Below are 15320 nucleotides of genomic sequence, written 5' to 3'. Positions count from 1 at the left end.
AGTAAAATATTTGCCAGCCTTGGGCATTTTGGACTCTTGAATTCCCATTGTTATGTCTCACCACAAAGTTGTTTTTATCAACATAATATTTTGAATTGATTAATATAAAATGTTTGGGGATTTTTTTTTTCTTTTTTTAAGACAGAGTCTCACTCTGTCACCCCTGGTAGAGTGCTATGGCATCATTATAGCTCATAGAAATCTCAGTTTCTTGGACTTGAGTGATCCTCTTGCCTCAGCTTCCCCAATAGCTGGGACTACAGGTGCCTGCCACAACACCTAACTTTTTCTATTGTTAGTACAGTCTAGTCTTACCCTCACTCAGGCTGGTCTGAGCTCAAGCAATCCATCGCCTCCACCTCCCAGAGTGCTGGTGATACGGGATTTTTGATACTGAATTTCCAGGCTCTTGGTCTCGGCAGTTCAAAGAATGAAGCTACGGACCACAGGATAGGTTTTATTCAACAGGTATAAGTGTTACAGCTCTTATAACAAGCCAAACCTCTTTGTAGGGTAGGATTAGCAGTAAGATAGGTTTTATAATACGAGTGTTACAGCTCTTATAAAGGAGCAAACTTCCTTGTAAGTGTTTACAGCTCCTACAAAGGGGCAAACCCCTTTGTGAGTGTTTACAGCTCTTACAAAGGGGCAAATCTCATAGAGCAGGATACAAGTGTTACAGAGCCAAACCTCTTTGCTCTTCTCCTGAGATCTGCCCAAGTCTGTGCTCAGGGTCTCTGGCTTATATAGGGGCAGTTGTCCAATGAGTTTTTGGATTTTGAAAATAGACTAATCCTGAATAGGTTTTGAAAATGGACCAATTAGGGATGGACTGGAGGAATTGCCAGAAGTCCACGTGAGGAGACAGCATGGCGCCAGTGTCTTTCCCCGCACCTGTTCGGTTCTTTTGGCTACTGGAGCCTCTGTTGGGGGAGGGAAGCGCCCCCTTTTGCTCCAGCCTGCTGGTTTTTGTGCCAGCTGCCGTCAAGGTCCTCTAGCCGGCAGGTCCTCTAGCACCGCTCTACTGGACCCTTTTGGGGGGGATGGAAGCTCCCATCTGCTTGCTCCAACCTGCTGGTTCCTCTGCTGGTTCCTCTGCCGGCTACTGCCACCAAGACAGAGGTGGCAGGTCCCCAAGCTCCGCTCGGCTGAGCTGGCTGGGGTGCCACTTTTCCGGTATCACTAGGATTACAGTCGTGAGCCACCACACCTGGCCTTTGTGGATTTAATTGATAACCACAAAAAATATATATTTTCTATAAGAATGTCATAAAGTAGTATTTCTTCTTTAAAGTCAATAACCACCACCAAAAAGTAGACCACGAGGAGTAAAGGATCCTAATTACAGGACATTTTAGTCCTACATTTGATGCCTGTTTTGTTACATGTATTTTATAATATTGTGGGTTCTATTCTTAGAACTCCAGGCTGTACAAAGAGGAATGTTAAAGAGGATATAAACTGTATTTAAAAAGAAATGATTGAAGATACAGGATGTTTGAATAAAGAAGATTTGACTCAGGAAATTTCATGTCCAGCTCCTGGAAAAAGAATCTAAAGGAATTCATTTTCATTGCTCCTAAAAGGCAGAAATAGGACTAAGAAATGCAACATACTGAGAGGTGAGTTTGAAGTCACTATGGTAATCCTCCTGGTAAAGTTGTCAGAATCAAAATGGAACCACTCACGTTAAGAAAATCCTTACAAACAGAGCCAGAGGAGGCCATGAAGGTTCTCATGCTTACATGCCTGATTACAAAAAAAAAGACTCCAAAAACAGCCACCTTGCACAAAGGCCATTGCAACCTTAACACAAAATACATGTGCAAGGACATCTGCCCAGCAACCAACCATGTCCAAAGTTGGAACGCCATTACTATTGCTATTGTTCTTTGTAGCCAAGAATAATTATTTCAAAACAATTATGTGATCCTCTGCATTTTTTTCCTGTAAAAACCATCTTCCCTTCCCTCTTGAATATAAACACATACTAAACACACAGTTTACTATGGCACATGTATTCCCATTGCAATGCCCTATTCCCAAATAAATTTATCTTAGAGAGCTTCTCTCTGTTTGTTTTTTAGGTTGACATTCCAGTTTTTCTCCATGCACATAGAAAGCATTAAAATTGAGAGATGTCTTCCCGATGTTTCAGTCCAGTTCCCGTCCTACATAAAGAGTCTACACATCACACATCAGGTTAATACTTTGACATATTTTCAACCTACCTAAAATATTCTTAAAAATTTTTTTCCAGATGCATTTTGCTGCTGTCAGAGTTGAATTGGAGGACAGCTGGTATCCACTGGAGAATCTAAATAATTGCTTGCGTGGTATTTAGGGTAGCTCCCCAACACACATATCTGGCCCCAGAAGGATTGTGATCAGTAACAATTAGAAACAACACATTGGTTAGTTTTTCCTTTATGTCTTTGAGTTGTCAAGAGGGATTAGGAAACAAGGAAAATGGGCTTAATAGGGAAGATATTTGGGAATATATCAATATATGTGTAAATAATTAAGAGAGGGTCCCACACAGACTGAAAATGATAATGAGCTATAAGCAAAGAGATACTATCTCCTTGACCCTTGTATCTGAGAAATGAAGAGCATAAAATAAATAATATTTGAACACCATAGTATAGCTACACTTAAAAATTTGTTAACAGGATAGAGCTCATACTATGTGGGGGGTTTTGCTTGTTTGGTTCTGTTCATTGAGATAGGGTCTGTGTTGTGTTGACAACATCATAGCTCACAGCAACTTCAAATTTCTGGGCTCAAGTGATCCTCCTGCCTCTGCCTATAGAGTAGCTGGGACTACTGGCACATGTTCCCAAGCCTGGCTAGTTTTCCTGTTTTTTTGTAGAGTGGGGTTTCACTCTTGCTCAGGCTGGTCTCAAACTCCTGGTCTCAAGTGATCCTCCCACCTTTGCCTCCCAGAGTGCTAGACACCACACCCAGACAATACTGTGAATTTTAAACTACCATCAAATAAATGAATAAATGAAATGAGCACCAGCCAGAGAAAAAGGGTGCATTCTGGGCAAGCCCTAAACACACAGAGCCATGTGCTGGTCAGGAGTGCTAATGGAAAAAGGAAAGCCCAAACTCTATAAAATAAAGAGGTTTATTCTGAACCAGTGTGTGTGATTTCTACCCAGGAGAGCCACACCCAGAAAGTCTTGAGCCAAGATGATTTGGTTACAGTATGGTTTTCTATGTTTTAGGGAGACAGGAATTGTAGGTGAAATCATAAATCAATACATATAAAGAAAACACTGGTTTTTCCAGAAAAGACATGACATCTCAAAATAGGGGCTTACAGGTTATAGGTGGGTTGGAAGATTCTTTGATTTATAATTGAATAAAGAAATAAAGCTTTCAGGGTGCAGTGGCGGGAGGCCGAGGTGGGTCAATTGCTTGAGCTCAGGCGTTTGAGACCAGCCTGAGCAAAAGTAAGACCCTGTCCCTACTACAAATAGAAAAAAACAAAAAAACCAAAAAAACTAGCTGGGCATCGTAGTGGGTGCCTATAGTCCCAAGTACTCAAGAGGCTGAGGTAAGAGGATCTTTTGAGTCCAAGAAACTGAGGTTGCTGTGAGCTATGATGATGCCATGGCACTCTATCCAGGGCAGCAGAGTAAGACTATCTCACAAAAAGGAAAAGAAAAGAAAGCTTTGTTTAAAGGCCTGGCCTGGAACATTTTAAGTTAGATGAGAAAGTCTGTTGATCAGAGATAAGCCATGATATATGGACTCAGGTGATTTGTTGAGGAAACTAACGGCCAACAGAAGTAACTTGCAAAATGAATTACTAAATTTAAAGATGATAAGTATTAAGTTGCCTTTAATATCTGACATTTTGAATAACATACTTCTATAATTTTTTTAGACTTTTGGACTTAAAAATCCCATTCCCAACTCAATTTTTTACCTTTTCTATCTGCCTTTTTAAAAAACTTAGGATGGGGGTCTTTGACCATAGGAAGGGTGTCAATTTTTCATTGTAACTGCAATTATAATGCCAATCTTTTAAATATCTCTGATGTCAAAATCCCTCAAAAATGTAAGATTCAAGAAATCCATATATACCTACAGTATTCTAAACTGACAGTAAGTTGGTTAGGCTGCTGTAGCACAGTACCAGAGACTGGGTGCCTCAACTGACAAAACTATTTTCTCACAGACCTCGAGGCCAGGTGTCATCAATCAAGATGTCAGCAGGACAGCAGAGCTGGTCTTCCTGTGTCCTCATAAGGTTGTCCCTCTGGGTGTCTGTGTCCTAATCTCCCCTTATGAGGACACCAGACCTATTGGATCAGGGTCCACCCCAATTAACTCATTTACCTTAATTTTCTCTTTGATGGCTTTGTCTCCAAATAACAGGTACATTCTGAGGTACCTGGTGGCCATGTGCATATCAAGGGCTTATAAAGTAAAGAAATGTGATCAGACACCTGAATGTTAATGCCCAGATGCAAAACTGGAAGCCAGGCAGATAGTGGAGGTCCTAGGCTAGCTGTGGGGGCTAACCCCATGCCTGCCCCTACGTGAGCTACACCAGAGCCATTCTGTGGGCATTGGCCAGAGTCCCTGGCGAGGAGTTAGGGAGAAATGTGCTGTCTTTGGGATTGAGGTGCTCACCTGGGCTTTGTGTGTGTAGTGCCATCCCTCAAGGATGAGGGGCTAGGTTAAGAAGATGAGCTTAGTATTGAAACATGTTTCAGTTTGAGGTTTGGACTTTTGTGGAGTGTTTTTATATCTTATTCAGAAATTGCCTGACCTCTTCCAGCTCAGAGGCCCATCCCAGTAAACCCTGCTAGCTGCCATTTTACCCAAAGGAGTGGCACCCAAGTGCTTTCTGCAACCTGAGGACGTGGCGAAAAGCTTTAAAACTACTTACATCTAAAGTCAAACCCCATTATTGTTTGTGGAGGAGAAAAGCCATGGAAAGAAAGTGAATCATGATTGATGGGGAGATTGCTGAGTTCAATGGTGTATATGCTGTCAGCAGGGTGTTATGCAGCCATGGGAAAGAATTAGATCTGTTCCAGAAAATCTGAAGGGAAGGAGCATGAAAAACCAGAAATGTGTGTGTGTATCAGAACCACTTTTGGTGAAATGATTATCAAATATATATGGAGCTGAACCTCCATGGTTGACCATCTCCTCAAGTTGATCTAATTTTCACAGACCAGACATATACTATATGTACATATCAGTATAGTAGGCCTAATTCCTTAGTTGACCACCTCTGTATATGGACCAGTTTGTAACAGTCCTTGAGTGGTTAATTTACAGAGGTTCTGCTGTGTGTGTATGTGTGTGTGTAATAAGGAAAAATTTATAGAAAGTTCTTACTATAAGTGAGGGCAGAAGGTGAGAAGGGGAGACAGGAAAAATAGAAAGCCAAAGCTCTTATCACACGTGTAATTTCATGTTTAACTGATCCTTGAACAACTCGAAAGGGTTGGGGTGCCACCCCACCCACTTCTAGTGCAGTCCAAAATCCTCATATGACTTTGGACTCCCCCCAAAACTCAACTAATAGTAGTCTCCTCTTGATTAGAAGCCTTACTTATAACATAAACAATACATATTTTATGCAGTAGAACCTCTGTAAGTCAACTACGCAAGGGTCTGTAACAAACTTGTCAACATACAGAAGTGGTCAACATAAGGAACTAGGCCTATTGTATGGATACGCACAAGTGGTGCATGTACAGTTTATGAAAATTGTTTCAACTTAAGGAAATGGTCAACTATGGAGATTCTACTGTAGATGTTTGATGTATTGTACAATGACCATAAGGTAAGCTAGAGAAAAGAAAATGCCATTAAGAAAATCACAAGGAAGAGAAAATATGTTTACTATCGATTTAGTGAATCATCTTAAAGCTCTTCATCTTGGAGGAGGAGGAAAAGGAAAGGTTGGTCTTGTCTCAGGAATAGCAGAGATAGAATAAAATTTCCATATAAGCAGACATGCATAGTTCATACTGTGTTGTTCAAAGGTTGATTGTACTCTTGATAAACTCACACAGGTGTAAATACAGGTATAAAGAAGTTTGAAATAGCAAATCAGTGATGCCACTCAACACAGCTATTGGTCACAGCCATTTTGTGAGCTTCTTCCTATGTTGGAGAAATTATAGGTGTTTGTCACTTTTCTAGAAGGAAGAACTTTTGATTAAAGGTAAGAATTTATTTGGTTTTCTACTAGATGAATAAAGTAATGTAGGGGGAAATAATACCTCTCCATAAATTCTTAGTTAGAATGGACACCTATTACAAAAGACAAATTATAAGAAAAATCAGGTTTTTAACATGTATATTTCACATGTACATACCAGACACCCAGAGAACAAACAGATCTCAAAGAAGCAGCTTTGAATTCCCGCTTACATGGCACCATCAAAAAAGTTTAGTAAATTTTTACAGAAATTACAAAACAAAGAAGGATTCTGAGTTTCTAAGACAGTGTTTTTCAACTCTTTTTTTATGTCACGGCATACTTGAACCTATAGTTAAATTATGTTGCACAAATTAAATTATGCACACCTAAATTATGTTGATTTAAAAAAGTAAAAAAATAATATACTTACTGTGCTTTCAACTTCTTTCAAAAATAACTAATTTTTTTTTTTTTTTTTTGAGACAGAGTCTCACTTTGTCACCCTCGGTGCTATGGAGCGCCGATAAAGCCTAGATGCTGAAGGGCGCAGAGACCGCCTCTTCCCTTGAGCAATCCCGGGCAGTCCACGCAAACAGGGGAGGAGCCGCCATTACCCTCGTTTGTCCAAATGGGCCCAGGTGGTTGGTCCAAATTCAATCCTACCCGCCCCTTACCGCAAACCGATTGGCTGACGTGTCTTTCCAAAGCTACTCTTCCTCCAGTCATCTTTGCGGCGTCCCTCGGCTTTGTTTTTGAGTTTGGAATTTGTTTTATACACGTCTGTGCCTAAACATTTTCTCCGCTGTCCTTGGACATCGGCGTGATTTCCTGACATGCACGTGGCGCGGGGATGTGGCTGCTTTAGAGTGGAGGGTAGGGACGGCGCCTGTGGCTCAAAGGAGTAAGGCGCCGGCCCCATGTGCCCCGAGGTGGCGGGTTCAAACCTAGCCCCAGCCAAAACCACAAAAGAAAAAAAAAAAAAAATAGAGTGGAGGGTGGGGTTGAGGACCAGTCTGGGTGGTCCCTCGGGATGTGTCTGGGTGTTAGGCAACCGGCTGCCCGCCCCAGAGCTCCCCTCCCCCTGTCCCTCCCCCCGGCTCCTCCCCTGCAGCCGGCCCCCCTCCCAGAGGGTGGAGCCCACCTTTTCTTTTCTTTTCTTTTTTTTTTTTTTTGAGACAGAGCCTTAAGCTATCCCCCTGGGTAGAGTACTGTGGCATCACAGCTCACAGCAACCTCCAACTCCTGGGCTCAGGCGAGTCGCCTGCCTCCGCCTCCAAGTAGCTGGGACCACAGGCGCCAGCCACAACGCCCGGCTATTTTTTTGGTTGCAGCCATCATTGTTGTTTGGCGGGCCCGCGCTGGATTCGAACCCACCACCTTAGGTGTATGCGGCTGGCGCCTTAGCCGGTTGAGTCACAGGCGCCGAGCCGAGCCCACCTTTTCTAAAAATACACAAATTATTTTCATTAAGATATTCTTGTGTTGTGTGCGTTGCTTGGTTTCCTTGGCTTTTTCAAATCCTAATTGAGGCAAACAGATTGAACTGCCCTTAAGGTATTTAATTACTTAGGAAGAGAAATATGTAATATTAATTTGGGGCGGGGGAACATTTCACCAAAACCTACTGCAGAGCAGGGGCGGCTTGGCGGGGTCAAGAGCCGCCCACAGCCCCGGCAGACGCCCACGCCTGCCCGGGGGATGCCTCTAAGCGCAAAACCAAGGGGGGGCGCACCCCTGCAGAAGTGCTCAGCGGGCTAGGACTCAAATGGAGTTTGCGCATTTCCAAGCTGGTGCACTCGTCGTGGTGATGACAAATTTGCTTTCGCGCTGTTTCGCTTCCGCAAGCACTTCATCTGTCTTTCCTTCCCACCCGCCACTGGCATTTGTAGCCCTCTCCTATTCCCTGAAATACAGTGGAAATAGGTATCAAAGCCGCGTCTGCAGACAGGGACGTTGGGAAGCTGGTTGCTTTACCTCCTCGCTTTGGTCCGAATGTGGGCGCTTCTGGCCCCCAGATCCCCCAAGAGCACCGTCTTCGCGGCTGGAGAGCCCTTAGGTGCTGGCCCAGAGCAAAGCAATGCCTTTAAGAGTGGGGTCTCGCCGGCGACCCAACCCTACGCCACAGATGTCCCTAGTGAAAATGCTCCCCAGCGATGGTGGGAAGGCCTTTGTACCCGGGATGCCGACTGGAAGCCGTTCAGAGGATAAAGGCCACACACATCCTCTTTTCTTGGCAATCTTATAAGCATTAAGCAAAGTCCCATGCTCTCTGCAGAACTCCATAGCACATCCTGTCATTTCAGCCTCTCCAACTTCCTCCAGCTCCAAATCCCAAAATGTTCCAATCGTCCTCCGATCCTGTCCTTTTTCCATCTGTATGGTGCTGGCCCCATGCAAGTGCCTCCCTCCCTCTGGAGTCTGGACCTAGTCTGCTTTCCTTTAGTTAGTCCACGACAGCATTTGGGGGGAAAGTAACATCACAAAAAGTGTTATGTGTTTGCCATTGCCATGTGCCATTTGTATTAAATGCTTATGTGTGAGAAATTTAAAGAGACTTGCGTTCTTGGCGGCGGGGGTGGCAGGGTGGGGGGAGCGCCCAAGGGGAGTGGAGAGCACTCAAGACAGGAAGCCTTTATCCTAGCACAAAAATCAAAGATGTTAAAATGGGCTCATTTCTTGCGTTCAGTCATTCATTTAATGTATTTATTGACTGGCTTCCAACACCTGGGACTGAACTCTAGAACCATTAAAGAAGTGGGAAGGGGAGGTGCTTATGTATTTGTTTAAATAATCTAAACCCCTTTTTATTTTTTAGAAGCAGGGTTGCTCAGGTCGGGGTGCAATAGCACCTGTATTGTATGTAGCTACCTCAACTCCTGGGCTCAAGCAATCTTCCTGCCTCAGCCTCCAAAGTAGCTGGGATTACAGGTGCACTACATGGTGCCCCACTAATATTTTTGTTTTCTTGAGACAAAGTCTCATTCTGTTGCCCAGGCTAAAATGCCATGGCATCAGCTTAGCTCACAGCAATCTCAGACTCCTGGGTTCAAGAGATCCTCTGGCCTCTCCCTCCCAGTAGCTGGGGATTACAGTAGGCACTCAACACAATGCCATGGCTAGGGTTTTTTTTTTAATTTTTAGTAGAGAAGAGGTCTTGCTTTTGTTCAGGTTGGTCTCAAACTCATGAGCTCAAGTGATCCTCCCACTCGGGCCTTCCAGAGTGCTAGGATTCCAGGTATGAGGCACTGTACCTGGCCTTAGCTTAATTTTTTAAATATAATTTAAACTAGATTTTTAATAGCAAAATGATTATTGTTGCAACAATAAAAATTAAAATTACTGCATTTGAGCCATGGTGATAATAAATTTAACATTTTTATTTTATAAGCCAAGTTTAAATCCCCTTATTTTTATTTTTTTAATTTCAGATTAAAGTGAGAGTACAATGTTTTCATTTGTTAGGTAGAGTGCCTCCTAAAATTAGTTGTGTCCTGTATCCAAGAGGTGTGCCATATACCCTTACATTGTGCCTAAATTTTTTTTACAGAGACAGAGTCTGGCTATGTTGCCAAGGCTGGAAACTCCTGGTCTCAAACTGCTCTCCCACCTGGCCCTCTCCGAGTGCAGGTGTGGGCCTTCAGGCCAGGCCTTAAACTGCCTTGTAAATTACTCTTCCAGGCCATTACTCCCAAGCACAGATGCTTGTTTCTAGTAGCTAAGCTAGAAGCCCTGGGGTTTTTTTGGTTTGCGAATTTGGGGGGTTACTTTTTCTTTCCCTTTCCTCCTCCTTCCTCCCCTCCCTCTTTCTTTCTTCCTCCTTCTTTTCTCAGGAGGAAACTCTCAGATTTACCTCATAGTGTATCATCGGTCAATACATCATGTCAGTTTCCATACCAACTATCAGTTGGCTACGGTTGCTATAATAAAATACCACAGACCAGTGGCTTAAACAGTAGAAATCTATTTCTCACAGTTTGGAGGCTGGAAATCTGAGATCAAGTTCTATGAGGTCCCTCTTCCTGGTCTGTAGACAGCCACTTTCTGACTTTGTCCTCACATGGAGCTCAGAAAACAATACCCCAAAATGAAGGCCTGAGAATCAGAAAGGTTCTCTCTGATCTTCTCTTGCCCTCCTGTCAGCCTTCTTCTCTCCCTAGCTAGCCATAGAAGCTAGAATCTCTCTTCCCCAAGGGAGGGGGAAGTCACAGAAACCCTTTTCCCTAAAGCCAGACAAAGAAATCTAAAAATATAGGCTCAGCACCTGTAGTTCAGCAGCTAGGGTGCCAGCCACATATACCAGAGCTGGTGGGATCGAACCTGGCCCTGTCTGCCAAACAACAATGACAACTACAACAAAAAAAAATAAACAGGCACTGTGGCGGGCGCCTGTAGTCCCAGCTACTTTGGAGGCTAAGGCAACAGAATTGCTTAAGCCCAAGAGTTTGAGGTTGCTGTGAGCTGTGATGCCACAGCACTCTACTGAGGGTCACATAGTGAGACTCTGTCTCAAAAAGGGGGAGGGGGCAGTGCCCAGCCCCATATACCGAGGGTGGTGGGTTCGAACCTGGCCCCAGCCAGCTAAAACGGCAGTGACAACTGCAACAACAACAACAACAAAAATAGCCAGGTGTTGTGGGGGGCACCTGTAGTCCCAACTACTCAGAAGGCTGAGGCAAGAGAATTGCCTAAGCCCAAAAACAAGTTGGAGGTTGCTGTGACTTTAACTTTCCACCCAGCCTTTCTGTATTAAAACTGGCCATAAAGAAATTCTGTGATCTACTTTGTTTGACTGTAGGTCATGAGACATACACACCCCCAGTCCACAGACTAGGACAGGACCCTACACCCAAAAAATGCTGCTTAGAGATGCTTAGAATAATTCAGACAGACAGGCCTTACTGGGTTTCCCCAGTTTATTAACACCAGATCATACACTTTATGTCCAATCATTTCTACACAGCTGTGCATGCTTTGTAAAACCTAAGCATAAAAATGGACAGTTTCTTCTTTATCTTTGGACCTTTATCCTGCAGGCTCCCATATCATGTAAAACTATGATCAGATACATTTGTTTGCCTTTTCCCTTATTAATCTGCCTCTTGTCAGTTGATTTTTCAGTGAACCTTCTGTGGTATAAGGAAACTTTCCCTTGGCTCCTATAGTGACTGAGAAAGAGAAAAGCAAGCTCTTTTACGTCTCTTCTACTAAGGCCACTAATCCCATCCATGAGGCCCCACCCTCATGATCTACTAACCTCCTAAAAACCCCACCTCCTAACACCACCACCTTCAGATGGAGGGTTTTCAGCCTGTGAATTTGTGGATAGCATCCCATCTGTAACAATGAGCCATGAAAAGCTGGGGCTGATCTCCTGACACTACCAAGTAGCCACTATGTGGTAGGTGGGCAGAACAATTCCTAAATCTCAGGGGCTACACTAAAAGACAACTTTTTATCCAAAGTCCTCCTTAGAGACACTTATGTCCTGTCCTAAGTTTTGTTCCAAACTCACCCACTCCAGTAGGAAGCCAGGATGGCGAGTTCTTGCAAAGCCAATTTAGTAGGTCTCTTGCTAACACTATTTTCCAAGTGCACAGATGGGCCTAGGAGGAAGTCCAGGAGCCTGACTACAGTTCAACCAGAGAATCTTTGTCATAGAGCATACCCTGCAGGACTGTTAAAAGAACTAAATTGAATTAAGTATTTATTAAGGGGTTACTGAGCTTCTAGTATGCAATCTGGAAACGTTTGCTAAACCCACTGCATATTTGAAAAGGAAACATTAAAAAAAATGCTTAAAGCGATTATGTCCAAAGCAGCTCAAGATTGTACACTCTCAAGTGTGACATAGACCTCAGAAGACAGACTTGAATGCAGAGGTCACTGAGCTCACAGGCGTATTCACTGATAAGCATTCATTGGGCCTTCACTAGGTGCTGGGTTTGCTCTGGAGATTCAGATGTGAAACCCACATCCTTGCCCTGTGGATTATAGTCTGAGTTCTGGTGGGAGAAAAACTCATGCTACATAGTTATGTGATACAGCTGTCCAGGGAATCAACAGAGCTCAGCTTAGGCAGCCCAAGCTGCTTGTGGCTGGGTCTGTCCTAAGAAGCAAAAGAGTTAAGAGGAATTAGGCACAAAAATTAATGCTGGGCACCCTGCCAGTTGCTTCACACAGACTCTCAAGTAACCCTATCAAGGTGGCACTTCCAGCCTCATTCTACAGATGAGGACATGGAGAAATGCAGAAGGAAAATAATCTGCCCAAGGCAGAGCAGATAGATGACCACCAGATTAGGGCTTTTCTGCGTGTGTGCACGCACAATAAAAATGCATATTCTGACTCACTCTCTCTCACATACATATACAAACACACACACGTCTTTTTTAAAATGCAGATTCTAAGTCAACTGGAGTGGGGTCTGAGATTCTGCTTTGCTAACCAGCTCTGCAGGTGATGCTGAAATTCTTCACACCTTATGTTTCTTTGTTGAGAGTTAATATAACACCGGGGAGGCATCTCAGAGTCCAGTGTCTTCCAAAAGCCTGTGTTCTCATGGGTGTAACTGCAGAGCATCGCTAGTGCCTACCTCTTGGATACATTAGGAGACAGATTAGATCATGCATCTTAAGCACTTAGCATTGTGGCTGTCACCTTAGCGCGATTCCAGAGGCCTTAACGACATCGAGAGGAAGGATTAGCATTTCTTTGAAACTCATTCTATTTCCTGTATCCAGTTAAAAATCTGCTCCGTGGCTGGCTACACGTCTAATACATTATATATTGAATTCTGAAAGGAATGTACCTCTTTAGTCTTGGGGTGGGGGGAGATGGGAAATAAATGGCCAAGAAGTTGCAAGCTGCAAGCTGCTATTCCCATCCGCATTGCCCCGGCTAAGTAAGCATCAGCTCCCCCTCCCTAGCTGACGGCCTCTGTAAGAAATGCCCCAAAGTATTTGCCTCACAGTCAAAGAAGTCGGAGATGAAGGGCTGCAACGGGTTGTCAATTCCTTCTCAGCTCCATCCAGGCCCACCGCAGGCACACACAAACACACACACACAAATCCTCTCTGGGTTTAAGACAAAGGATTTGAACAAAGGGGGCAACCTGAGCTGGGGCCTGCGGCAGAGGAGCTTTTGCATTGGTTGCACTACCGTCCAATAGGGAAAAAAAGCTGGCATGACTTATTTACATAACTCCTTCTTGTTGGTAGCTGGAGGCGTTGGGCCTTCCAATCAGACGCGAGAGATTTGGAGCCTTCATTTGAATATAAAGATGACAAATAGCCCTGCCCTGCCTGGATAGCCCGTCATTCGGGGCGCTGCTGCCACCTAGCCATGCCGGAGCCTTCGCGGTCGGCTCCGGCGCCCAAGAAGGGTTCCAAGAAAGCCATTACAAAGGCACAAAAGAAGGACGGTAAGAAGCGCAAGCGCGGCCGCAAGGAGAGCTACTCCATCTATGTGTACAAGGTGCTGAAGCAGGTGCATCCAGACACCGGTATCTCCTCCAAGGCCATGGGCATCATGAACTCCTTTGTCAACGACATTTTCGAGCGTATTGCTAGCGAGGCCTCTCGCCTGGCTCACTACAACAAGCGCTCGACCATTACGTCCCGCGAGGTGCAGACGGCAGTGCGCTTGCTGCTTCCCGGGGAGTTGGCCAAGCACGCTGTGTCTGAAGGTACCAAGGCTGTCACCAAGTACACCAGCTCCAAGTGAGGCGTACGCTGTGTGCCCGGAACCCAAAGGCTCTTTTCAGAGCCACCTCCAAGTTCGAAAAGGAGTGTGCCACCTTGCCTGGTCGTATACCCTGATTAATCGGGGTGGTGAGGAGAGGTACAGTGTGCAGCGGGAGGAGGGAGGCTAGTCTTGAGATAAAAACTTGTGCGTATTGGCACATTACCTTTAAAAAAAAGATGATTGAGGCCCCCGGGGTGGTTTAACATCTGTAATGCCAGCACTTTGTTGGAGGCCCAGGAGGGAGGATTGCTTGAGGCTTGGAGTTTGAGCCCATCCTGAGCAACATAAGGAGACCCCCATTTCTACCAAAAAACTAAAAATTATCTGAGAGTAGTGCTGTGTGCTTGTAGTCTTAGCTACTCAGAGGCAGGATGATGGCTTAGAACCAGGAGTTTGAAGCTGCAGTGAGCTGTAATTGAGCCACCACACTTCAGGCTGGACACAGTCAAATCCTGTATTAAAAAACAAATAACACTTAATGGGTTCTGGGTTAATCTTGGCCACAGCTAGAAGCTGGAGAAGACGATTGTGCCCATGGATCTCAACCAACGATCCATTGGCGTGTGACATGCACCCTACCCATGAGTCACCACCTGGAAGATATTGTGCCAATCCCCTACCCTGGCGGGAGGATGGAGGCTCAGTGAGGCCTTTGAGTTGTTGCTCTGCCCTGACGGTGGTGCTTGGGGCCCTCCTTCCACTTTCCCTTCTTCCTTTGCAGAGAGCTTCTGCCCACCCTCCCCCCCACACACACCGACCCCCCAAATTCAGCTTTACAAAGCTACACACAGCTCCATATGTCATATGTTCCTTTTTGAAACATCAAAACCAGTGCACATGACTGGGCCCCTGTAGCCCAGCGGCTAGGGTCCCAGCCACATACACCAGGGCTGGCAGGTTCAAACCTGGCCCAGGCCTGCCAAACAACGACAACTACAACAAAAAGCCAGGCATTGTGGCAGGTGCCTATATTCCTAAGTACTTGGGAAGGTAAGGCAAGAGAATCGCTTAAGCCCAAGAGTTTGAGGTTGCTGTGAGCTGTGACACCACCACACTCTACTGAGGGCAACATAATGAGATTCTTGTTTCAAAACAAACAACAACAACAAAAACACCAGTGCACAGACCCTTTTCTTCACCCTTAGCACTCAGCGGCAATTTCCCCAATTCAGAAATTCAGGTATTCTTTCAGCCCAGAATATGTGTGTGTGTGTAAGCCTAGTAAACAATTGGAGATCCTTTTACATAAAGCAAATGCTGTGCCTTTTTTAAAAATTCCAGTAAATCGTTGACAAAATATTAAATATGGCTTGGCGCCTGTGGCTCAAGCGGCTAAGGCACCAGCCACATACACGTGAGCTGGCAGATTCAAATCCAGCCCAGGCCCGCCGAACAA

General features: G+C 44.7%; 2 protein-coding genes across 2 annotated transcripts in view; one reads left to right on the top strand and one right to left on the bottom strand.

The window, feature by feature from the left end:
• The window catches only part of RNF187 (ring finger protein 187), a 17468-nt gene extending 10561 nt beyond the window's left edge, over positions 1 to 6907 (bottom strand). Inside the window, exon 1 of the mRNA XM_023508877.1 lies at positions 6856 to 6907. Within this exon, the coding sequence (XP_023364645.1) occupies positions 6856 to 6907 (52 nt within the window). The remainder of the gene's footprint in view (positions 1 to 6855) is intronic.
• Positions 6908 to 13522: 6615 nt separating this feature from the next.
• Positions 13523 to 13903, top strand: LOC100961925 (histone H2B type 3-A). Its single transcript, XM_003803206.1, has one exon. The coding sequence runs from the start codon at positions 13523 to 13525 to the stop codon at positions 13901 to 13903; it is 381 nt and encodes a 126-aa protein (XP_003803254.1).
• The last annotated feature ends 1417 nt before the right edge of the window (positions 13904 to 15320 follow it).

This window comes from Otolemur garnettii, unplaced genomic scaffold (genome assembly GCF_000181295.1).
Source record: "Otolemur garnettii isolate 467f Iridium unplaced genomic scaffold, OtoGar3 scaffold00285, whole genome shotgun sequence".
Lineage (NCBI taxonomy): Eukaryota > Metazoa > Chordata > Mammalia > Primates > Galagidae > Otolemur > Otolemur garnettii.
The sequence above is the reverse complement of the archived record's forward strand: the minus strand, read 5'-3'. Positions and strand labels throughout refer to the sequence as shown.